This window comes from Sinocyclocheilus anshuiensis, unplaced genomic scaffold, assembly GCF_001515605.1.
Source record: "Sinocyclocheilus anshuiensis isolate Anshui unplaced genomic scaffold, SAMN03320099.WGS_v1.1 scaffold407, whole genome shotgun sequence".
Classification (NCBI taxonomy): Eukaryota; Metazoa; Chordata; class Actinopteri; order Cypriniformes; family Cyprinidae; genus Sinocyclocheilus; species Sinocyclocheilus anshuiensis.
The window spans coordinates 722,253-747,441 of NW_015552593.1; the positions used below are offsets into that span (position 1 = coordinate 722,253).

General features: G+C 36.1%; 2 protein-coding genes across 4 annotated transcripts in view; both read right to left on the reverse strand.

Moving 5' to 3' along the window:
* Positions 1-3,103: 3,103 nt before the first annotated feature.
* On the reverse strand, positions 3,104-5,326 carry LOC107665569 (dickkopf-related protein 1-like). Its single transcript, XM_016456490.1, has 4 exons — positions 4,781-5,326; positions 4,488-4,629; positions 4,248-4,406; positions 3,104-3,577 (listed from the first exon to the last, which is right to left on the reverse strand). The coding sequence occupies exons 1-4, from the start codon at positions 4,994-4,996 to the stop codon at positions 3,327-3,329; spliced, it is 768 nt and encodes a 255-aa protein (XP_016311976.1). The 5' UTR covers positions 4,997-5,326; the 3' UTR covers positions 3,104-3,326.
* Positions 5,327-8,207: 2,881 nt separating this feature from the next.
* The window catches only part of LOC107665604 (cGMP-dependent protein kinase 1-like), an 80,535-nt gene continuing 63,553 nt past the window's right edge, over positions 8,208-25,189 (reverse strand). For 2 of the 3 annotated variants that reach the window (XM_016456542.1, XM_016456541.1), the window contains exons 10-18: positions 21,488-21,584; positions 20,401-20,540; positions 11,439-11,528; positions 11,201-11,342; positions 10,540-10,703; positions 10,286-10,408; positions 10,149-10,211; positions 9,993-10,059; positions 8,208-9,317 (exon numbers count right to left, since the gene is read on the reverse strand). In XM_016456542.1, coding sequence (XP_016312028.1) covers positions 9,219-9,317; positions 9,993-10,059; positions 10,149-10,211; positions 10,286-10,408; positions 10,540-10,703; positions 11,201-11,342; positions 11,439-11,528; positions 20,401-20,540; positions 21,488-21,584 — 985 coding nt within the window. In that variant the 3' untranslated portion in view covers positions 8,208-9,218. The remainder of the gene's footprint in view (positions 9,318-9,992; positions 10,060-10,148; positions 10,212-10,285; positions 10,409-10,539; positions 10,704-11,200; positions 11,343-11,438; positions 11,529-20,400; positions 20,541-21,487; positions 21,585-25,189) is intronic. The other variant, XM_016456543.1, reaches the window with a different exon arrangement.

A 25,189-nucleotide genomic window follows, 5' to 3' on the forward strand; every position in this document is an offset into this window, starting at 1 on the left:
GAAAAAAATTTTATATATATATATATATATATATTGCACACAAACAGCACACAAAGATGTTCACACATGCGCGCACATACAGTTGGCAAGCTGTACTGCAGTGTAACAGAATGCTCTTCTGCGGTTTTGTTTGGACTTGTTTCGGAGTAATTTGCTAATTTGGCCGAGATAGGAGGTGAGTAACTTTGACAGTTACTCAGAAGAACATCTCAGAAAACCAAAACTACACATTGTGTGTGTGTGTGGGTGTGTGTAGGCCGTCTCCTCCTCTAGTCTCCATGCGCACTGTTAAAATAGTCAGTTTTCGTGAGGCCTCGAATCTGTGACGCCTGACATCATTAAACAGAGCTGCTTGTCTGTAATTTTCAGCCACAGTGTCTGTCACCAGAGAGAGAGACAGACTGAAGGAGAGAGAGGCAGCAGGGTCAAGGGATGGAGAGAAAGGTTTCATTTAACAGTAAGGAGTGGAAAATTCACTCTTTTATGATCCTACTAATGAAGAGTCTTGTTCTGACATTTGCCAGCTGCTGTGGAGATGTGAACAGCATCTTGTGATTTGATTTGTAAAAAGTGGCCCTAAAAAGACATATACAATATGCCACACTTAAAAATGAATGAATGTCATTGTATTATATTACAAAATATTAAAACTTTGCATCTGCAAACAAATGATGATGAGTTGATTTGTTTCTTGTTTTGGCAGTTAACAGTTCACTCAAATATGATTCATTCATAATTCACTCGCCCTCATAACGTTTCTTTTTCTTCCAGTGAAAGCAAAAGAAGAAATTTGGAGGAATGTAGTTTGTTGTTCTTTTCTGTGCAGTTACACTGAAGGACAGCTAAAAATGGACACAAGTAGTCCATAAAACTTGGTCGCTTCTGAAGACATATCCTTGTGTGAGGAACAGACTGAAATGTAAGTTATTGACATCCGTTCTAGCTCTCTGGCAGGTTCATTTATGAGAGAAGTAGCAATGTGATTTATGAACAAATTGTCATTTTGAGAATGATTCTTTTAGTGAATCAATTTACTGAATGGTCTGAATGATTCATTCATGAATCTGACTCTCAAGTTCAACAGTTCACTGGGATGACGACAAATTACATTTCAGTCTGTTCTTTACACAAAGTTGTTGTATGATCAAAGAAAACTTTATTCACATTGTTCAAACACATTATTCAAAATTTCTCCTTTTGTGCTCTGCAGTTTAAGAAAGTCAGTTTGGAATGACACAAGGGTGATTTGACAGAAACATTATATTTGGGTGAACTGTCCCTTTAAGTGCACTGTATTTTAGACAAACCTTTCATCATGTCTTCAGTCGTGATTATAGCTTCAGGTCGATCAACTGTATTGATCAGGTGCAAAACATTAAAATGAAAATGAAAATGTTGTCATCATTTACTCACCCTCGTGTCGTTCCAAACCTGTAGGAGTTTCTTTCTTATGTTGAACATTAAAAGAAGATATTTTGAAGAATGCTGGAAGTCAAACAGTTGATTGACTTCTATAGTATTTCTTTCCCTACTGTGGAAGTCAATGGGGACCAACAACTGTTTGGTTCTTCAAAATTTGTTCGTGTTCAACATAAGAACTAAACTTATACAGGTTTGGAACGACATAAGGGTGAGTAAATGATGACAAAATGTTCTTTTTTGGGTGAACTATTCCTTTCATGTCATCAACTATAGACCGCAGTAATAAAGTTGCTTACCGTCGTGAATCCTGAAATCGCTCTATACTGCTCTATACATGCTGTGTGCGTGCCAAACAGGCTACATAAAGTAATTAAAGGGTCAGATATCTCTATGATTAACCAGCAATTCAGGCCTGACTGCAGGACTAATTAGAAGTTAGCCAGACACACCAAAGGTTGTTGCTGCTGATCCTCTTGTACTTCCTCGGGATTCTTCTCGTTTGATATCCTCCTGTCGGCTTTGTACTTCTCTGCTGCTTGGGCCCATTCAGGCTTTCATGTGGTCAGGTGTTTTTCTGCAGACAGGGATATGGCTACCCAGAAGATTACGGCTCTTCAGCAGAGCTCGGAGCTTGTTTATTTGCCATGATAACTTCCGCTAGGGGCTCACAAAGCAGGCGACTGCATGAGGAACGTGGTAGAGTCGATTTTTATGTTAAGAGTAATGACTTCAGGTTTTTTTTTTTTTTGGTTTGTTTGCAAATGCCATTCACCTGACTTCATGTCAACATGCTTCACGTGCATGCATCAAAATTTTTTTTTTTTTCCTGGCCATAACAAAGATGTGTTGTCATGCAGCACATCTTAATTCTAGAAAAATCTGCAGTGGAAATCTGTGCAGGAAGTGTGCATTGGTTGCCCCAGTACTTTTATTTTAAGTGCACTTCTTGTTTGTTTTTACGAAGAAGTTAAAATTAAAAATGCATTGAAATCTATGAAGTTGCAGTGGAAGCCTATATGTAGAAAGTGTACATAGGTTGTCCAAAGACTTCCATTTAAAGTGCACTTCTACTGTTATTCTACTTCTACTATTTTTTGGCTATTTTTACAAACTGTTCACATTTTTTTTTCCGGTGGTAATCGACAATCGCACAGACATAGACAGCTTTTGTTTTCTACCTGAACTCTATGCATTGAATTAGGACACTTCTTCACATTAACGTTTACATTTATTAATTTAGGAAACGTTTTTTTTTTATTTTATCCAAAGCGACTTTGCTACACAGAATTTATTGCATTGTTTGTCACGTTAAAGTGATGCTGGAAGCATAACCCGCTGAATAAAGCAAACAGTGCATGTCGTTAGACTATAAAAACTCCTAAGTGGTTTCTTTAGATTGCAGTACAAATCGTAAAAAGTCCATTAATTGTTATTATCATGTAATTTATATGTTTTCGTCACACAAACATCTTTACAATTTGCTTGAAATAAAAATAGAGTACTGATAACCATCTCAATCATATGGTTTGCACATTTACAATATTGATGTGTTTGAATCATAAAATGCTACTTTTACAGGATCCATATGCTCAGTGTTAAGTGCAATTTCTGACTACGTATTTACAATACAGTAATTTACTGCAAGAAGAATAAGAAGTTCCTTATAAAGGGAAACAAAAGCAATCTGCCTTTTGTGATGACCCAGGGGAAAAAGTCTTAAATAGCAGAGTGTACAACAAGAAACATCCCTACGGTGCAGTTTCTCTGCATCCGTCCAGGAAATACGATCAGTCCTTTTATTGGTGCATCCTTTCTTGGAATCAGTTTTCCTTGGCCGCCGCTGCATGTGTTTTCTGCATGCGTGCGCGTGGTGTGTGTGTGGAGCTGAGAGCGGTTCTGCGGGGTCAGCGTGGCTGGCAGGTGTGGAGGTTTCGGCTTTCTGCTCCAGGTTTCTCTCTCTGGCCTCGGCAGGTCAGGCCGGAGCTGCAGTCGCAGCGCTGGAAGATCTCCAGACTGTGAGCTCCTTTCCGCCGGTGGCGCGTGCACACCTGCCCCTCCGTCAGCACAGGCTTGCAGATCCGGGACCAGAAGTGTCGGGCGCAGCAGAGCCCTTCCACACAGTCCGAAGACCTGAGACACGTCTCGCCCTCGCCACCTGACAGATTATAAATCACATCAGCGTTCACGCCTCCAGATTTGTGTGATATCAAGCATGTTAGAAGAACTGGAACTTTTGAAATCAGACTTGTGAATTTAAGAAGAGATGAGACAACAAGAGAAATAAAGAGATTAGATAAAACAAGATGAAAAATGTGTAACAAAGCAGGTTCGGGATTATATTAAAAAAAAAAAAAAAAAAAAAAAAAAGAGATGAGAAGAGACCAAAACAAAATGGATGAGAGAGAGACTGAAAAGAGATGAGATGATATGTAAAAAAAGATGAGGAGAGACCAGATGAACAGTCTGAGAAGAAATGAGCTAAGATGAGAAAAGAAATGGAAAGATAAAAGAAAGAAAGATGAGTTCAGACGAGAAGTCCATTATAAGGCAGATCAATATGGAGAAAAGATGAGAGACAAAGACAGGAGTTGAAAGGTGAACATAACAGAGATGAGAAGAGGCAAGAAGAAAGTAGATGAGACAAGAAAGGAGAAAAGACACGAAGAATGAAGATGAGAAAAGACGAGAAGAATGAAGATGAGGAGAAAATACAAGAGATGAGCAATCAAAACGAGGTGAAACGAGTAGAATAGGCAAGATGAGAAGCAGAAGAGGGGAAAAGAAAAGAAAATGAAAGGGGGAAAAAGAAAAGACAGATTTGACACCTTTGAGTGGCTGCTGTGGTTTTGGTAGGCTGGTGGTTCTTTTAGGATGTGTGAAGTTCTGCCCACGTGTTACAGGCATATTTGGCTCATCCGTGTTGCCACCCGGTAGAGCGGCATCTACCGTGCCGGTAGCGTCTGTATCAGCAGGTTGACACACACCTGAGAGAGAGAGACGAATGGGAAAATGAATCTTCATACAAACTATAACGGATACAACATAAAACGATCTCTGGTATGTACCATTGATGCATCGATTTCCAGCGCAGCACATCCCGCCACGAGCGCAGCGCTTCCTCCGCCTGCGGCACGAGAGACAAACTCCGCGAGAGCCGTTACAAAACTCACCGAGTCTGCACTCATCATCGGCGGCGCAGTGCGGCGACTGTGGAAGAGGAAATCATCACAATAAACTTTATTTGAATGGCTCCTTTAAAAGCACATGCATGCCATAAAACCCCAAAGGAATTAGAAAATAATCTCAAACTGAGTCCTTTTAAATCCTCTGTGCGTTTCAGCATCCCGTGATCACGTACCGGAGCGTGGCTGTCCGCGGTGCCGGTAACGCGCGGGCTCGCGCTCACCGCGTCACTCTGACTGGATGCTGCGGGCAGATGCCTGATGGAGTTCCGTAACACAGGTCCAGCTTGAGCATCCGCAGTGATTCCGCCCCAAACCGCGAGATAAACAGTCACAACGGTGAGTAGTGAGAGCATGTTCCTCATGTTCTTCTCTGTCGGTATGTCACGCATAATGTCCAAACTCCACAGCACTTCATGCGTCTCCAGGAGTTTTATACATGCGGGACTGTTTGTATATTCCCGCCCCTTTTAAATGACTGTACGAGGCCATCAAACACACTCTCCACCGCCCCTCTCATCGCCTGCGCAGACGTGCTGGATGAACTCATGTCTGCGCAGGCGATGGAAATAGTTCTGCTAAGGCGCGCAAGCATCCCTGGCTCATGAATATTAATCAAGCTGCGTACCGTTCTATTGCATAACCTAATGAATATTCCGAAGCCACGCCCTTGTTATCATAATACGTCTTTCGCAATAGATGTGCGTAATTACCGTCGCGCCCCCTCAGAAACAGAATGACAACTTTAAGCGCTTAAAGTGGAATTTAAGGGATATCATTATACATGACAGTACCTGTCAGCAGACCTCTGTTAACTAGCTCTAGAGCTTAAACCTGATCATTTTTCTGTCAGCACATAAAAATAATATGCACGTTAATGTTTCACGCGTTTATCTAACTTACTGCAATTAAAAAAAACAGATCTTCCTCTTCACTGAAATGAAGTGCATCTTCTTTGGATATATATACAGGTGCATCTCAATAAATTAGAATGTCGTGGAAAAGTTCATTTATTTCAGTAATTCAACTCAAATTGTGAAACTCGTGTATTAAATAAATTCAATGCACACAGACTGAAGTAGTTCTGTGTATATATATATATATATATATATAAACGGAGTTTAACAGGGTTCAGGATTCACCAAGCTTACATTGTCTACATTAGGTGCATAAATAGCATAGTTGTTAGATAGGCTAATAGTTGAACTATGGCCAGTATTATACGTTTATAAAAAGTAGCTATACAAGTCTGAAATGCATGTGGAGGAAAAACGTTTCACTGGAATAAATTAAAGTGGAATAAAAACCTTTTCCACTAAATGCATTGCCCTTATTGTAGACTTTGCTAAACAATCAGATTTTGGTGTCAAATAGGCTACATTGTGGAATCACCTAACATCTGCTGTTCTTTTTTCAGCTGTATTATTATTAAATCACTTTAGTTGTAACAATTTATTTGTTGAGTGGTTAGCTGAGACATTATTAAAACAGGAACACAAAAGTGTAACTCTATTCAATTCAGTCTTTTTCATAGTTTCATAGAACTGACACCGACGGAGTTGATAGGTTATTAGACACTGTTAGTGCTCTTCACATGAATCTTGGGTTTTGCTGGCGCTTTTGTGTGAAATGGTGAATTGCTGCCCCCTACAGATCATGAGGCTTTAAAAAAATCATTAAAAATCTTGTATGGAGTGTTTCATTAATACAGAATTGAGGTTTAGAATATTTAAAGACGGCTTCTCATTATTTTAGCAATATAACTTTTAGTAGAGGCACTCGGCATTCACTTTATACATGAAACATTAATGAATAAGACAAGTGATAGGTCTAGAAAAATAAATAGAAAAAAAAAACGATTAAAATTTTGTTGTTTAGTTTCAGTAATGTTATTGCTGTGTAGCATATTTATATGCAAATTCATTAATGATGGAACAAATGAATCTGAAGTTATTTCTGCTTTGAGGCTGAATGTATCTGCCTGACTGCACAGTGAACTTACCATGAAACTCATTTCAGAGTCTGGCAGACTCATTTCTCCAGGGTAAGCAGATCTAGCCTATATGGCCCTTTCTGCGTGAAAACAGCAGATCATCATCATATCCTCTGGTGATGCCAGACAAATTGTAATTTAATTGCAGTAAATAATCAATTTTGAGGTCCTACCCGTGTTCTGTCATTAAGGATGTGCTCAGAGAGGAGAAGCAAGGGAAATATAAAAGTCTCAAGAACCAGAACATGTTTTGGTTATATTTCATTCCAAAAGGAAATAAAGAATATTATAAATGAAGTCTTTGGGACATTTAAAACCATATATAATCACTGCCCATTTTTTGCCGAAATATTTGATGTTATGCCATGTGCTAATTTAAATATAAACTATTTGACAGTATTTCTTACTAATGCAGTGTATTTGTAATATAGTAAAGGGAATATACACTGGTCAACAGTTTGGATTAATTAAGATTTTTTTATGCTTTTAAAAGAAGTAATTTATTTGACTAAAAATACAGTAAATACTGTAATATTGCTAAAAAATTAAAATTTTAAAACTTTTTTATTTGAATATATTTTCAAATGTAATTTATTATGTAAAGCTGAATTTTCAGCATCATCACTCCAGTCTTCAATGTCACATGATCCTTCAAAAATCATTTTAATATGCTGATTTGCTGCTTAATTATTAATGATGGGCCTTATTATTAGCAATGTTTCAAAAAAATTGTTTTTGCTGCTTAAGATTTTTGAGGAAACAGTGATACATTTTTCAATAGAACAGCATTTATTTGAAAAAGAAATATTTTGTAACATTATAAATTGATTTACTATCACGGTTTTCACAAATATAGTACAACTGTTCAACATTGATAATAATAAAAATGTTTCCACCAAATCAGTTCATATATAACGTATATTTAAATGAGTAAATTACATTTTAGATTATATTAAAACAGAAAACATTTATTTTAAATTGTAATAATATTTCTAGTAATAATAATAATATTATCGTTTTAAAGCATTTTAAATCAAATAAATATGGCCTTGGTCAGCATAAGAGACTTTCAAAAACATTACAAATCTTAATTAACTTTTGAGTGGTATAGTGTCAATCAACATAAAACACACACAAACACACATATAAAAGTAAAACAATAAAACATCCATAGGCATATGAAAATTTCACAATGCAAAAAAAAACAAAAAAAACCTAATGGACCTAAAGGTAGGCTCACATTTCTTTATGCAGAATTTAATTACTTATATTTATTCTTTTGATTTTGGAGTGAAATATATGTCTGAAAAATACCACATCACCCAAAAATTTAAATATAATTTACTAACCTTCATGACCTACAAAAAGGTGAATTCCGTAGAATGTCCTAATCATGTTTTTCTGCATAGAGAAAGACCAGGTGCTGTCAAGCTTCAAATAAATATAATAGTAATATATTCTTAAGCAGCAAATCAGCATATTAGAGTTTTCTTAAGGATCATGTTGCACCGAAGACAGGAGTAATGATGCTGAAAATTCAGCTTTGCATCACAGAAATAAATTAAATTTTAAAAATAAACGAAATAATTTCCTAAATAAAAAAGCCCAGCTCTAAAACAATTAGCATTTTAAACATTTCAGATCCATAAAAGACAGTGGCAGATCATGTGAGGACACAGTGAGTGTCTAAAACAGTTGTTTTATTGTGTAAAAAAAACACAACTAGACAGAGAGCGTCTGATGGACAGCAGCAGGCTGAAGGGATCGTATTCTGACATGCAGCATGAGGAGCGTCGCAGAATGCCGTTGATTTAAGGCACTAATACTGTTCATGATCTGATACGGCTGAATCTGTGGAGAAATCAGGATTACGTTGTACCTGCATTTGAATTTAAGAATGGCCATAGAAGGCAAACCGATCCCACATCCGTTCCTGTTTCAAATCTGGCCGTTCACAGTGGTCAGTACTTATCTCCTAATTCTTATAAATCTGAGACAATAAATACAGTACACTATTAATGGAGCTATGAATTTGAGGCACATCATTTCATTGGATGAAGTTTGAGAAGACCAGTGCTGGGCTCAGAATATCATAAACCTTAATGGCCGTCCGCCAGGACAATAAATTAACAGCGAAGAGAGGCGAGAAGATGCGTCTATGATGTCTGTGTGTGTTTGAAGAGTGTGATGAACGTGACAGTTAACGGCAGCGTATGCGTGAGTTTCTCAGGGTAGTGATGCTATGCTATTATGTACATGTGCTATAACGAACGAGTATTACTTTAAGAGCAACATTCAGGTCTTCTTTCAAGTAGTCTGCACACGGGTCGGTGAATGAAGAGTTTGCAGCCAATCAGGGAGAAGAACAAATCGCTGAGGTCACAAGCTTTTCCCTAAATGGACTGTCTCCTCAGTCAGCTCACAGTAAAGGTGGTTATCATGGGTCAGTGGTGAACATGCACACAGACACGTGCTCACGCAAGAGATTCATGTTTTGTTGCGACAGCCCTTTTAGAGTCACTTCATTTCATCCACCTCTTCTTCCCACATTTCTCCAGTAGTGCAGACGTCCCATGTGAGCAGTGTTGTGTGTCTGTGTGCACGTGTGTGTCTGGACCTGATTAGAAGTCTGTGTCCCAGCCTGAGTTATCATCAGGCGGTGGGTCTTCAGTGTCCTCAGGAAAGCTGTCAAAGTTACTAGTGTCTGTGGATGATGTTACCTGCAAAACAAAACAAAACAAAAAACTGTTAGCATGCGAGTTATACACTTGTTCACTTCTGTTAAAATTTGGGCCTGTAAGAATTTTTTATTGTTTTTAAAGTCTCTTTTGCTCACCAAGGCTGCATTTATTTGATGAAAATTCAATAAAAAAAACAGTAATACTGTGAAATAATATTAGAATTTAAAATAACTGTTTTCTATGTTAATATATTTAAAAATGTCATTAATTCCTGTGATGCAAAACTGAATTTTCAGCATCATTACTCCAGTCTTCAGTGTCACATGATCCTTCAAAAATCATTTGAATATGCTGATTTGGTGGCCTAGAATTTATTTGACATTCATTTGAAACATTCTTTTGTAACATTATAAACATCTTTATTATCACTCTTGAACAATTTAATGCATGAGTAATAGCAATTAATTTATTTTAAGAACAATATGCAGGGTCAGAAAGCTCTCAGATTTCATGAAGGTGAACAAAGTTCTTACGGGTTTGGAACAACATGAGGGTGAATAATTAATAACAGAATTTTCATTTTTGGGTGAACTATTCCTTTAAGATTTGTGACCATTACAGTAAAAACCCTATAATGCATAAAGTACTTGCATAGAGTATGTTTCTGTCCTAACATCGGTGTAAAATCTGCCTTGCATGAGCGTAAGCACTTACATTAGGGATGATGGGGGGCGTCAGTGTCCCCTTCCTCAATCCGTCCCAGTTAAACCCTTCAAACCATCTGCAAACATGTTCATTACATGAGACGATTCATAAAACTATATCAGCATATTTTTCATGTTCATGTTTTAAAGCAAATAGCAAACTCACTTGTGCTTCTGGATGTCTTTGACTCCATTTTTCAAGTTTCCTAATCTTTCAGACGGCGTGTCTCTAAGAAGAAAAGAGAAATCTGCATTAACAAGAACCGCTAATAGACAGCCAATGGGTTTTAGTGATGGACATACCTGCATAGCTTTTTGATGAGATTGGCAGCATTTTTGGTAATTTTTTTAGGGAATTCTATCATGTCGATGCCTCTAAGAATGATGTTGTATGTTTTCATTGGATCCGGTCCTGAAAAAGGAGGACTGAAAAATAAAGAGGAAAAACTGAATTAAAAACCATTGCATGTGTAGTATAAATTATAAATCCTAATACTTTAATAATGTTTTATCGGTCTGAAGAAGTATTTTTAAACAGACGAAGCTCTGTTTCTTGCCTGCCAGTCAGCAGCTCATACATGAGGATGCCAAGGGACCAGTAATCTGCGGAGATGTCATGACCTTTATTCAGGATGATCTCTGGAGCCACATACTCTGGTGTACCACAGAATGTCCACGTCTTCTTCCCAAAGCCGATCTTCTTAGCAAAGCCAAAATCCACCTTTAAAAGATTTACCCAAGATTTTCATTTTCATGCTCGAGTCTCCTTTGACAGAAGCTAAATCTGACTTCTTTAAAGGGACAGTACATCCAAAAATGAGAACCATTATTCACTCACCCTCATGTTGTTCCAAACCTGTATGAATTAATTTCTTCTGTGTAATGCAAAATATACGGTTTTGAATCATTTTGAATTCATTCAGAATTCATCAAAATATCTTTTATGTTACAAAAAAATCATACTGGTTTGGGATGACATGAGGGTGAGATTTTGAGAGAAATACACCTATAAGAGGACCAAAAAGTGAACAGAAGAAAACCATATATATAAAACAACCTAACAGACTTAAAATTCAGTCTCCAAATACTTTTTGAGGTACTGTTCAATAAAGAAGCACAGTTCTAGGTGACTGCAGGCTATTATTGTCTTTTAATCCTCATTAAACTACTAGAGGGCGAGTACTGGGTGTCCATATTCAATGCCTTTACTGTCCTCACCAGTTTGGCGTAGCCTCTGTGGTCTAGTATCAGGTTCTCTGGTTTGAGGTCTCTGTATATGATGCCTTTGGAATGCAGGTAAGCGAACGCCTCCACCACACATGCCGTGTAAAAGCGCGTAGTTGAATCATCAAAATTGCCCCTATGATTAGGAAAGAAACAGGACTGTTGTGTTGTTGAAATTCAGAAAGCAATTGAACGAAAACACATTGATCTAGAGTGAATTGACAGGTCTCACCTGTCTCTGAGAATAGTCCACAGTTCTCCACCTAAACACACCTCCATCAGCATATAGAGGTACTTACTGTCCTTAAATGTCCTATAGAGTCTGAGAAAACAAGAGGAAGACAGTCAAAATGCCATTCTACAGATTCGGGTTGATGTATTTTCACGTTGTCACATTTCTGATGTCAAAGCAAAAAACACCTTGAAATGTACTTGAAATGTAACTTTTTTCCAGAAAAATCTATCTAATATATTTTTGTTCAATAATATTTTTTGATTATTATTTCGAATTTTGGGGAGATTTTATGATACTATGCTATTTATACATTTTTTATTACCTATTTTTGCCATTAAATTGATATTTTTTCATTCATTTTCTGTCGGTACCAAGTGTTACTTTTTATTTTTCGACCCTTTACCATATCTGAATCATGTCCATGAATGTTTTTTTTGTGTGTTCACATAGCTAATTCGACAAAAGTCACCAAGTGTCATCTCATTAATGTAGCAAAAAATTTAAAAAAATCGAAATGGAGGGAGGAAGATGGTGTCGTAGAGCGGACACGCATTTTGGCGAGCTCCCGTGACATTAGTTCAAATATTCGGTTTAATATATATTTTCACTCAGTGAAATCATTCTGCTTGGTTGGAGGGTTACTGTGCCATGTCTTTAGATCAATATTTTTTAAAAGGATCTGACAGAATGCCCAAAGCTAAGAAGATTGCGCCGAAAAGTTCTACTATCAGCGGCGTCGAGCAGGATGTTAATATGGACGACGCGAGCGTGAATAGTCATGAGGAGTAAAGCTCCAACTCCAACTTTGCTCAAGCTTTGGACAAATTAACCGAAAACATGAAGGTAATAGATGAGAAAGTGAATACTGTCCTATCCGCGATAAACGATCAGACAGTTCAGTTCCAGGCCTTGGTCGAGGGAGTGGGCGAGGCGGAGGAGCGGATCGCCGGTGTGGAAAATTCAACCGAATGCCTGCAAGCTACGGTGGCTGATCTTCAAAAAAAAGTGAGCGAAATGCCAGCTTGGTCGAGGGAGTGGGCGAGGCGGAGGAGCGGATCGCCGGTGTGGAAAATTCAACCGAATGCCTGCAAGCTACGGTGGCTGATCTTCAAAAAAAAGTGAGCGAAATGTCAGCGCATATCGACGATCTGGAGAATCGCGGGTGCAGGTGTAATTTGTGTCTATTTGGGTTGGCAGAGGGAACCAAAGGCAGTGATCCAGTGTGTTTCTTTGAAAAGTGGCTGCCCGATTACTTGAAGATTACAACGAAAGCAAGGCGGATCAAGCTTGATCGTGCTCATCGCTCTTTGGTGCCTTTGCCAGGACCTGTGCAACGACCCAGACCGGTCATCATAAAGTTCCATTACTTTACGGACAAGCAGTGAGTGTTGAACGCAGCTCGTCATGTTGGCATGGATTCCGAGAGGAGCGATGATGCAAATGATGATTTCATTCTTCAACGATTATTCTGCGATGGTGATAAAGAAACGCAAAGCTTTTGATGATGTAAAAAAACGACTGCAGAAGATGAAGATCGAATATGCCCTGCTGTATCCTGCAACTCTATGGCTGACCATCAATGGGACAATGAAGCGCTTCGCCCCACCGGATGACATGACTGCATTCATTAGGCGCGTTTCCATTGCAGTTTTGCGAATTATTCCTTTTACGCATTGCCTGAAAAACCACCTCATGCGAGCGTAAAAACATTTTTGCAATATATGGGCGTTTTTGCGAAATTGACGCGTTTCCATTAGGTGTATTTTTAATTCGCAATTTCAAGTTGCGCAATTTGATGGGTAATGGAAACGTGCCTAGTGACAGCCTGGGCTAGCGTGACAAACTTTCGCGGGTAGTTATGTGGTACATGAACAAAATAATTAATTGAGTGAAGAAGTTGTATCATGTTGCTGAGAGCTTGGTGAGGTTTGTGTTTACCCTATGTTAAAGGTTGTGAGTGATTCTTCTGAGAAAACAGGTGACCATCTCAAACAAATTGTTGACTTTTTTTCTGAGATTAATCTTCCAGCAATTTCAGTTACACAAAAATAATTTCTCAATGGCCCTATTACTAGACAGGAGGTTATTAATGCTATTAATGCTCTAAAGAATGGTAAATCACCAGGGCCAGATGGGTTTTGCGGAGAGTTCTTTAAGGAGTTTCAAGAGTTGCTAGCAGACCCATTGCTTAATATGTTTAATTATTCGTTTGTGGTTAAAGAATTATTCATATTTGTAAATAAAAAAACCTGATGTAAAACACCAAGCTCACAGTATTATTTATGCTGTTGTAATTTTGCAGTGTTAATGCATTCATGTTACATTTCAGCTTCATTCAATTGTCTGTGTAAATGCATCTAAATGCCACTTCAGCTGCTTCTGTTTCTCCAGCAGTGGAAAATTTGGTTTTGTTAATACTGATTTCATTTGATTGGTAACAGCCCTATAGAGTCTTATTATATTAAGTTAAATTATTAATAAAATGTAAGAATTTGATATGAAAGATGACATAAATTCTGCCTACGATAATTGGGACTGATCAAACAGGATTTATACAGGGTAGAAATTCATCTGATAATATTAGATGCCTTTTAAATGTTATTTACACCTTTACAGTGAAATCCATAGATGGGCTAGTACTGTCTTTGGATGCGGAGGAGGCATTTGATCGGATTGAATGGTCCTATCTTTTTTTTTTGTTTTGGATAAATTTGGCCTAGGTGAAAATTTTGTGCAGTGGATCAGAGTGCTGTATACAGACCCATGTTCTGCTGTATTGACAAATGGCTTTAGATCAGATTATTTTCCTATGCATAGCGGCACTAGGCAGGGTTGCCCCCTGTCGCCGCTTTTATTTGCGATGGCTATAGAGCCTCTAGCTGAAGCAATCAGATCTGCAACATCTATTTCAGGTTTACAGATAGGACATATACATCATAAGATTGCACTGTATGCTGATGATGTATTGCTTTTTTTATCTGAGCCTGAGACCTGAGAAGTCGCTCTAATTAAATTGATCGACTGGTTCAGTACCTTTTCTGGTTATAAAGTTAATTTAACATTTAACTAAGCTATGCCTTTAGGTACTCTTATTTCTAAACCTAACATTGTGCCCTGTTTTCCTTTTAAGTGGTCACCTCTAGGTTTCGTCTATTTGGGTATTTCTATCTCTACATCTTTGAATCTGGTGTATGAATCTAATTTTGTTCCTTTATTTGAGAAAATACGGCAGGATTTAGAACGTTGGAATTCCTTGCCAGTGTCTTTGCTGGGTCGGATAGCACTTGTAAAGATGATTGTGTTACCCAAATTGTTATATCCTATTCGAATGGTTCCGATTCTGTTTTCAAATAGGGCATTAAAGGGCCTGAATAGCTGGATGACTTCTCTTATATGTAGTAAACGCAAACCTAGATTAAAATTATCAGTACTTTATCTGCCAAATTCTATGGGGGGGCTGGATTTTCCAAATATTAAGATGTATCAGTTAAGTTCCCACCTGAGATACATTGCAGAGTGGGTTAGGAATGATTCTTCCTCTACTTGGTTAGATATTGAATCCTCCTTTTCACAATTTCCTTTAAGAGCTCTTCTTTTTGTTAAGAGCTTTCAAAACATAAAAGAGATATATGATAATCCAATTATAGTTAATACTCTGAAAGCATGGAGATCAGTCTGTAGGCTTGAAGGTAGATCTAAATTGACTTCTTTCTTTACCCCAATATTTAAAAAATCCTGATTTCACCCCAGGAATTTTGGATGATGGGTTTAAACGTTGGTGTAATTTGGGACTTATTAGGCTTGGGGATATGTTTTCAGATAATAAATTAATGTCATTTGTGGAGTTAACTCAGAAGTACCAGTTGTTCAAACACGATTTTTTTCGATTCCTCCAATTGAGACATTATATTACTAATAACACAACACTTGTTAGAAATTGTGAGATATCTTCTATTGAGAGGTTATTATTTTTATCATCGGGAAAAATGTCTTTGGGTAGATTTTATGGTGCTATGTGTTCAATTTCTTCTGCTGATACACAGACAATTAAAACTAAATGGGAGGAAGAGTTAGCTACTGATATTGATGATGAAACATGGAATGACATTTGGTCTTATGCTAAGAGAATATCTGTTTGTGCACGTACAAGAGAAATACAATTTAAAATCATACATAGACTCCATATTTCTCCTAACCGCAGGCATTTTTTTAACCCCTCTCTATCGCCTATGTGTTTAAAATGTAAAACTGAAGTAGGTACTTTAACACATTGTCTGTGGTCATGTAACAGACTGCAAAGGTATTGGTTTTTGGTGCTGGGGGAAATGGAAAAGATCTTTAATATGCAGTTGGATTTTGACCCAGTCTCATTGGTATTGGGTATACCTAATAAATGCATTGTTTCATTTGCTAACAAGAAATTGTATAATATTCTCTCCTTTGCTGCCAGAAAAAAATATTTTACTTAATTGGATTAGTGATAAATCTCCATCACTTAAAGGTTGGCATAAGATAATTTTTGAACTGATTCCCCTGGAGTGTCTTACCTATGTATTACATCAAAAAACAGGCCTGTTTTATAAAGTCTGGACTCCATATCTGGACTATATGGAACCTCATCTTCGCCCTATTATACTACAAGGAATATTGTAATTGTGTAACTGTCTGGACATTTAACTTTTCTGCCCTATTCATTTTTTTTTTCCCTTCTTTCACTAATCTGTTATATATGGGGTAGTCCTGTTTTATTTAATAATCTGAGCTATGTGTGTGTGTTTTTTTTGTTGTTTTGTTCCTTTTGGGCGATGCCTTGTTATTTTTGTATTACAGTGGAAATTCAATAAAAATAATTATAAAAATAAAAAAAGTGACGTATAGGGAGTCTAAAACTCCTAAGAGTGTATTCAAAATAATTAATTAACAACAAAAGTGATAAAGTTAACTTTAATGTATGTGCATAACAACAAGCATATACAAAACATTTTATTTTTCATTAACCTATAAGAGTTTTCATCGTTGTAATAATATTTCAGAAGGCTGATAGGATTAAGACCAATCACAGTGGGTTTACTATTAATATTATTTGCTTCTGTCCAAAATAAAGCCAGAAAAGGCTAAAGAGATTCAATGAAATTTATGATTGGGGAGATTATAATCTGTCAGACTAATATCAAGCCTATTTTTAGAATTTAAATTGTGGATATGTATGGGAGAGCAACTGTCAGCAAATATTAAACAAATAAATTAATAACTTGATGCAGTTGTTTATTGGTTTGATCATACGGATCTCCCTCCCTGAAAAAAAAAAAATCCCTCACAAATCCCCAGTTTATAAATAGCCTACCTTTTAGCCAAGATGTTTTAGAAATTATAAACACTCAGGCAAACTTGCTCATGAACTTAAGTGTGTGGAAGAGCAGAAAGGTGCTGAACATAATATTTTAACTCATTACGGTTGTCATATCATATTTATCAGACATGGACATTCAGTGAGCAAGCCTACCCCAAATGACAAACAAATCAGAGACTATCTGCTAGTATGCTTACGTGTGCACACCCATAATTAGCAGTCCAAGTCTATTTAAACAGTTATGCATCTAGGCTGGGGACAACAGCAAGCTGACAGAACAGACACCACAGCACATCTACATAATACTGCATATACAAAAGACGCTCGTATACGTTTATGAATACAATTTCAAAAGGGATCAATCAAGGGAGGACAGTTGCCTAGTGCTTTTTCATGGACACAAACTCATTACCCCCAAATGACCCTGACAGTGCCATTAAAAACAGTGTCATTGGCATAACTGCAGTGCATGGCAGAAATTATAACCATCATTTGCTTGTATGTTGAATATTCTTAATAACTGTGTGTTTTGGGCACGTTCTTGTTTGTTGCATAAACATATGTGAATGGTAAGTGTTTGAAGGAGAGAAGCGTGGAATAATTAACACTATTGTCTGTGTTAAGCAAGCTTCGGGGCAGCTAACGGAAGATTAAAGTGGTGGAGCTCAACCTCTCCATATTCATGAAAGCATGAATGATAGTATCCTGCTACAAACTCCTAACCTTTCTGTGTCTTGTATGTATGCGTTAATTAAAATTGCAGTGTGACAAAACTTAAGATCCATGCTCCTTGTTTGTTCCACAGTGCTACCAGAATATAAGTGTCAGAAGATGCAAATATGTGACTGATACTGGAATGCTTTAATGCACGTTCCATTTATTTAAATTGGAATGTAATCTAATCAGTCCCTCTGTACAAAGATTTTTCTTGCCCTCCCCTCATATATTACATATTTGAAACGAAATGTATAAATCTATTTTAAAATGTCATTTAATATAGTGATTTTTATAGAAGAACAAATCCTCATTGGCCTTTCAATCATCATTTAGCCCCTCCAGACCAGCTTTGAGATGATGAGATTAACAGATTAATCAGAATGGTGGATTAAAGAAAACACAGGCAAATATCATGGGACGACAAAATATTGTTTTGGACTTTTGAAAAACAAGACATGGACTTAAGCAAATTCAATTTTAGGTAAGGGTTCACTAGCCTTAATAAACAAACAAACAAAAAATCACTAGGAGCTAAAGAAATGTGGGAAAACTAGTAAAAAATGTCCTGGCTTCAAGAGGTAAAAAACATATATATCATAAGATTGCACTGTATGCTGATGATGTATTTATTGCTTTTTTTATCTGAGCCTGAGAAGTCAGTTCCCGCTCTAATTAAATTGATCGACTGGTTCAGTACCTTTTCTGGTTATAAAGTTAATTTAACTAAATCTGAAGCTATGCCTTTAGGTACTCTTATTTCTAAACCTAACATTGTGCCCTGTTTTCCTTTTAAGTGGTCACCTCTAGGTTTCGTCTATTTGGGTATTTCTATCTCTACATCTTTGAATCTGGTGTATGAATCTAATTTTGTTCCTTTATTTGAGAAAATACGGCTATCTCTACATCTTTGAAGCTGATGTATGAATCTAATTTTGGTTCTTTTATTTGAGAAAATACGGCAGGATTTAGAACGTTGGAATTCCTTGCCAGTATCTTTGCTGGGTCGGATAGCACTTGTAAAGATGATGTTACCCAAAGTGTTATATCCTATTCGAATGGTTCCGATACTGTTTTCAAATAGGGCATTAAAGGGCCTGAATAGCTGGATGACTTCTCTTATATGTAGTAAACGCAAACCTAGATTAAAATTATCAGTACTTTATCTGCTAAATTCTATGGGGGGGATGGATTTCCCAAATATTAAGATGTATCAATGTATTTCCACCTGAGATACATTGCAGAGTGGGTTAGGAATGATTCTTCCTCTACTTGGTTAGATATTGAATCCTCCTTTTCACAATTTCCTTTAAGAGCTCTTCTTTTTGTTAAGAGCTTTCAAAACATAAAAGAGATATATGATAATCCAATTATAGTTAATACTCTGAAAGCATGGAGATCAGTCTGTAGGCTTGAAGGTAGATCTAAATTTCTTTACCCCAATATTAAACAATCCTGATTTCACCCCAGGAATTTTGGATGATGGGTTTAAACGTTGGTGTAATTTGGGACTTATTAGGCTTGGGGATATGTTTTCAGATAATAAATTAATGTCATTTGTGGAGTTAACTCAGAAGTACCAGTTGTTCAAACACGATTTTTTTCGATTCCTCCAATTGAGACATTATATTACTAATAACACAACACTTGTTAGAAATTGTGAGATATCTTCTATTGAGAGGTTATTATTTTTATCATCGGGAAAAATGTCTTTGGGTAGATTTTATGGTGCTATGTGTTCAATTTCTTCTGCTGATACACAGACAATTAAAACTAAATGGGAGGAAGAGTTAGCTACTGATATTGATGATGAAACATGGGATGACATTTGGACAATTTAACATCATAAATAGACTCCATATTTCTCCTAACCGCAGGTATTTTTTTAACCCCTCTCTATCGCCTATGTGTTTAAAATGTAAAACTGAAGTAGGTACTTTAACACATTGTCTGTGGTCATGTAACAGACTGCAAAGGTATTGGTTTTTGGTGCTGGGGGAAATGGAAAAGATCTTTAATATGCAGTTGGATTTTGACCCAGTCTCATTGGTATTGGGTATACCTAATAAATGCATTGTTTCATCTGCTAACAAGAAATTGTATAATATTTTCTTTGCTGCCAGAAAAAATATTTTACTTAATTGGATTAGTGATAAATCTCCATCACTTAAAGGTTGGCATAAGATCATTTTTGAACTGATTCCCCCTGGAGCGTCTTACCTATGTATTACATCAAAAAACAGGCCTGTTTTATAAAGTCTGGACTCCATATCTGGACTATATGGAACCTCATCTTCACCCTATTATACTGCAAGGAATATTGTAATTGTGTAACTGTCTGGACATTTAACTTTTCTGCCCTATTCATTTTTTTCCCTCTTTCCCTAATCTGTTATATATGGGGTAGTCCTGTTTTGTTTAATAATCTGAGCTGGTTTTTTTTGGTTTGTTTCTTTTGGGTTATGTCTTGTCATTTTTTGTATTACAGTGAAAATTCAATAAAAATAATTATAAAAAAAAAAAAAATTAGAAATGTAAAAAGTGACCAAAGAGACCCACAGGGACCAAATGGACTGTTATCAATAACTAAAATTAAACCATTAAAAAAAAAAACATTTTATTTCAGCTAGTTACCAAGGCAAAATTCCTAATTTTTGTTTTGAAGTTGAAGTACTGAAATAACTAAAATAAACTAAAACTACAAACTAAATAGAATAAAAACTCAACAAAATTACTTAAACTCTAACATGCAAACTATAAAAATGTAAAATATAAAAATAAAATCTAATTCAAAATATAACAAAAACTACAACAATATATCACTAACACTAAACTAATACTGGATATAAATCACTGAAGTGTAATGTAGCAGTAGGTGCAGGTCACTGGAGGTACCTGACTATAAAGTCTGAATGTGCCTCCTGCATGATCAGTTTCTCCGAGCGGATGTGCTCCTGCTGTCTCGTGTCCACAATGTGGCGCTTCTTTAGGATCTTCATCGCAAATGTCTTCATCTCATCACTCTTGAGCTGCACCTGAGAACAAAACAAGGGAAGTTAAAACTATTACTTCAACTTTTTATTTGTCACACACACACACAATTATATCTGAATGAATGACTATAATATTAACTATAATTGAAATACACAATATGATCAAAAATCCACGATGACATCATAATTTGGAGAAAAATGCAGACTTTTATATAGGGATGTAACGATTAACAGCGAGCCGGTTGAAAATCGATTCAAATATGTGACGATTTAAATCGGTTGAGATGCTAAACAAATCGCGATTCATTTAGGGGTAGGAGTTTATATGAATGTGCCACCTGCTGGTAGAGAGTGAATCTGCATCTTATTCAGCTTTGCTGTTTCATGCAGATATTTTTATGTATAGTTTCACAAAACTGAAGTCAACACATTCTGTTTTTGCTTCAAATTTCGAAATTATACAATCTAATTTAGATTAAAACTGCTCATGTTGCATGTATGCAGCATCTTTGTTTGGATCATGATTAAAATGCAGTGGTTGCCTCTAATTTTAAATGGAAAGAACACAGACAAAGACTTATTTTGTTTTATGAAGATATTTTTTTTTATTTGTGTTACTTGTTTATTTGGGGCTTGTTTTAAAATTTCAATTTAGTTTTGTTATTTACATTATATTTCAATTTTTTCATTTAGCAGACGCTTTTATCCAAAGCGACTTACAAATGAGGACAATAGAAGCAATCAAAACCAACAAAAGAGCAATAATATGCAAGTGCTATATTAGTATATTATTATAGTGTTATATTTCAATTTCACAAATAAATGTGCAGCATTTTGTCCAAGCAATAATAAAAGGACACATTTAATGTAAAATTTGTCTTAAACCTCATTTTGTAAAAAAAAAAAAATCGTAAATCGAATCGTGAGTTACATCCCTACTTTTATATAATAAAAACATAATGCATTGAAAACATGACGTTCTGTGTTACCAGCTCAACACGGCCAAATCCTCCGACGCCAAGAGTGTCGATGATGTTGAAGTCAGACAGGTTTAAGTTGGAGAAGAATGCGTTCTCTGCCTCGTATCTGCATTTCAACAAGCAGAAAAAAAGTGAATGGAAGAAAAATTGTAGTTATTCCCTCTGTCTGTCTAGTGGGGCAACCCAAATCTTGATAAGCAAATCAAAACTCAAATCTCATGTAATTTTCATCACCCTTTGTCTAGATCACAGCACTGCACAAGCAAGATATATTCTGAAACTTCATAAGGTGCATTCTGGGATGCTTTTTAAACAGTATTGAATAGTAACTAAACAGGATTATTTACATATGTGCTGGGTGGTTGCTTTTCCTTCACTAGCTGATTATTATTAGTATTATTATTATTATTATTATTATTATAGTTTTAAGTCCTGAAGGGCAAGGTAAACGTACCTCATTGAGTCTAAATTTTACTATTTATTTATTTATTTACTGTCTGTTATGTATAACCCAAAAAAATGGGATAAAAAAATGTAGAAATTTGGGAAACAATTATGGGTTACTTTTTGTTGTTATAATATAATATTTTATATTGAATGCAACCAACAGGGTTTTGGCTGTGAAGATCAAGGAGTTTGCATCAGTTCACCTTCATAAAAATAGTTTTGTTCACCACTGATATTTGCAATCATACAGATGATTTATTAGAGGTCAGAATGGCATAAGGATTCTGTAACATTGCAAATAAAATGCTGCTGGATGTCTGTTTGCAGACTGTCCTGTGATCTGTGATGGTCATATTTTCCTCCAGTCAGAGTGCTTATTCGAGCCCATGATGCAGAACTGGCCAATCAAATCCCTTCGCTTGAGCCATGGCCAATGACACTATTGAGCTGCTGTTTAGCTTGGCAAAAACCGCTTTGCAGTGTCACACAGAGGTTACGATTTTCCATGCACACTGCCAAGGGTACTAAAAACCAGCACACATACACAAAGCGTGCTTTAGATAATATTCAATCCTTTTCACATAATCAGTTATTAGGCTGGCAGGGTCAGAGATGTGCAGTGCTGGCATGTTCTGCAATGCACAAACAAGAGTGCAGTTTTGGAAAGAGGCATGGATACAAGCCAAAACTCTTGCTAAGACTATAAACAGAAGAAATTCATTCTTCAGCGGCAAGCTGGAGATGTTTAATGTCTCACACCAGCTGCACGTAAAATAATATATTTAAAATTTGATAAATATTTGAATAAATTTGGATTGCACAAGGTGACTTTTTAATACAGCTCTCAGTCCTTTTAGCCATCTCCTGCATTCAAATGCATGTCGCATGTCTTGAGTCAATCAACCAGAGCATAATTGAGATTAAAACTCTCAAGGAGGAAACAGGCATGTGTATGTGTGACCATCAGGGAGAAAAAAAGTGAAATTCGTAACACTGGTGCTAGCTTCCAGCCTTCTTTGTGCTCATGCATGCTGATAAATAGGTCTGGCACCTAGCAACACTGACATGAATTTCACATTTCTGCTGGACAATTTACTGATATTTTATGCCTGCGGAATCAACAAAATCAGTTTTAAAACGGCTTTGATTAAAATATTAACCTGGAAGGCACTGCTGATTAAGCACATGTGATGCTCCAGGGTCATGGCTTCTCATTTGATTGACCACAAGGTGGCAACATGGAACTTTATAGGTTCTTTATGGACCGCATCTAATGTATTTTGCAATGCCTTGATTTCCATTGTATGTGCATTACTGCAACTAAAAGTGTTTTTTTTTTTGTTTTTTTTTGGGAAGGATCAGTAAAAATTATTTGTACTATGATTAATAATAATAAAAATGTAATTTAATTATACATATTTAAATTAATATAATATTTAAATGATATTAATAATATAACATTTTAAATAAGTAAAAAAAATTTTTTCATAATTATTTTTCATAAAATCATAAATAATTTTTCAAACTAACAAATATTTTTATAAATTTGGTGATATTTTGTCTTTTGTATTTGCAATGGCTTGATATCAATTGTACATGCATTACTGCACATTTATATATATATGTGACCCTGCTGAATAAATCCATAGATGTAGGACAATAATTGGCTGAGATACAACTATTTGAAAATCTGGAATCCAATGGTGCAAACAAAATCAAAATATTGAGAAAATCCTCCTTTAAAGTTGTCCAAATGAAGTTCTTAACAATGCATATTAATAATCAAAAATTAAGTTTTGATATATTTACGGTATTGGAAATTTACAAAATATCTTCATGGAACATGATCTTTACTTAATAGCCTAATGATTTTTGGCATTAAAGAAAAATCGATAATTTTGACCCATACAATTTATTGTTGGCTATTTCTACATATACACCTGTGTGACTTATGACTGGTTTTGTGGTATATATACACACATACACACACACACACACTGCATATATATTTTAATATGAAGCCAAGAGGAATGTTCAAAACTTGATAACAGTCAATATTTTTGCATTTCTGTTTGGTGCTCCTAGTGATGCAGAAATGACACCTTAAGTACAGGAGAGCTGCACACACTGATCTCATTAGAGTGTTATCTATCTGTCAGCGTGGCAGCTGGAGATTTATTTACAGGTTTGTAGTTTGGATCACGGGGGACGCAGTGCAGGAGGTGACATCTGTAGATGTGTCTTAATAAGCTTTAATCTATGACAGTCACACAGGCTACAGACACCTCTTTCATTATTCATCAGAGCTCATTTACATTGCAGATGAGGAGATAAGAGGAAAAGTTCTATTTCAGTTCAGATATGACACAGAAGGGATTTTTGTAGTGGGAACTGAGTTTCTGAACTATCCCAGAATCCCTCTTTCTCTCTCTCAGTGAAATGTGATAAGGTTTCACATTTCTCTGAGCGGATTATTTTCTCATCGCCGCACAATGATTGCATCGCTTTCTCATCATGTTTCTTCAGATCATGAACAGTTGCTGGTTTTTATATAACATGTCTTCTGCATGCTAGCACAGCCTTTTCTGCTTTACAGCTCTAGAGTTACAGTAAACATCCTTGAGCTGCCCTTTGACAACTGCATTGTAATTGTTGCCATTGTTGCTAGACTAGTTTGCATTTTACTAGTACCAACCTAATCAGACATAGGCTACCGTTGACAAGTTTGGGGTCAGTAAGATTTATTTATTCATTCTTTCTTTTATTCATTATTAAGGATGCATTCAATTGATGAAATGTGACAGGAAAGACATTTATAATGTTACAAAAGATTTATATTTTGAATAAATGCTGTTCTTTTGAACTGTCTATTCAAAGAATCCTAAAAATAAATGTATCAAGGCTTCTACAAAAATATTAAGCAGCACAGCTGTTTTCAACACTGCTAATAATAAGAACATGTTTCTTGGGCATCATATCTTCATATGAGAATGGTTTCTGAAGAATCATGTGACACTGAAGACTGAAGTAACGATGCTGAAAATTCAGCTTTGCATCACAGAAATACATTACATTTTAAAATATATTAAGATTGAAAACATCACTTGAATAATTAAATTGTATTTTAAAGTTATTTTAAAACTGTTTTTGCTGTATTTTCATTCACATAAATGCAGCCTTGATGAGCATAAGAGACTTCTTTCAAAAACCTTAAAATATCTTACTGACCACAATCTTTTGAATGGTAGCATAACCCTGTTCTCA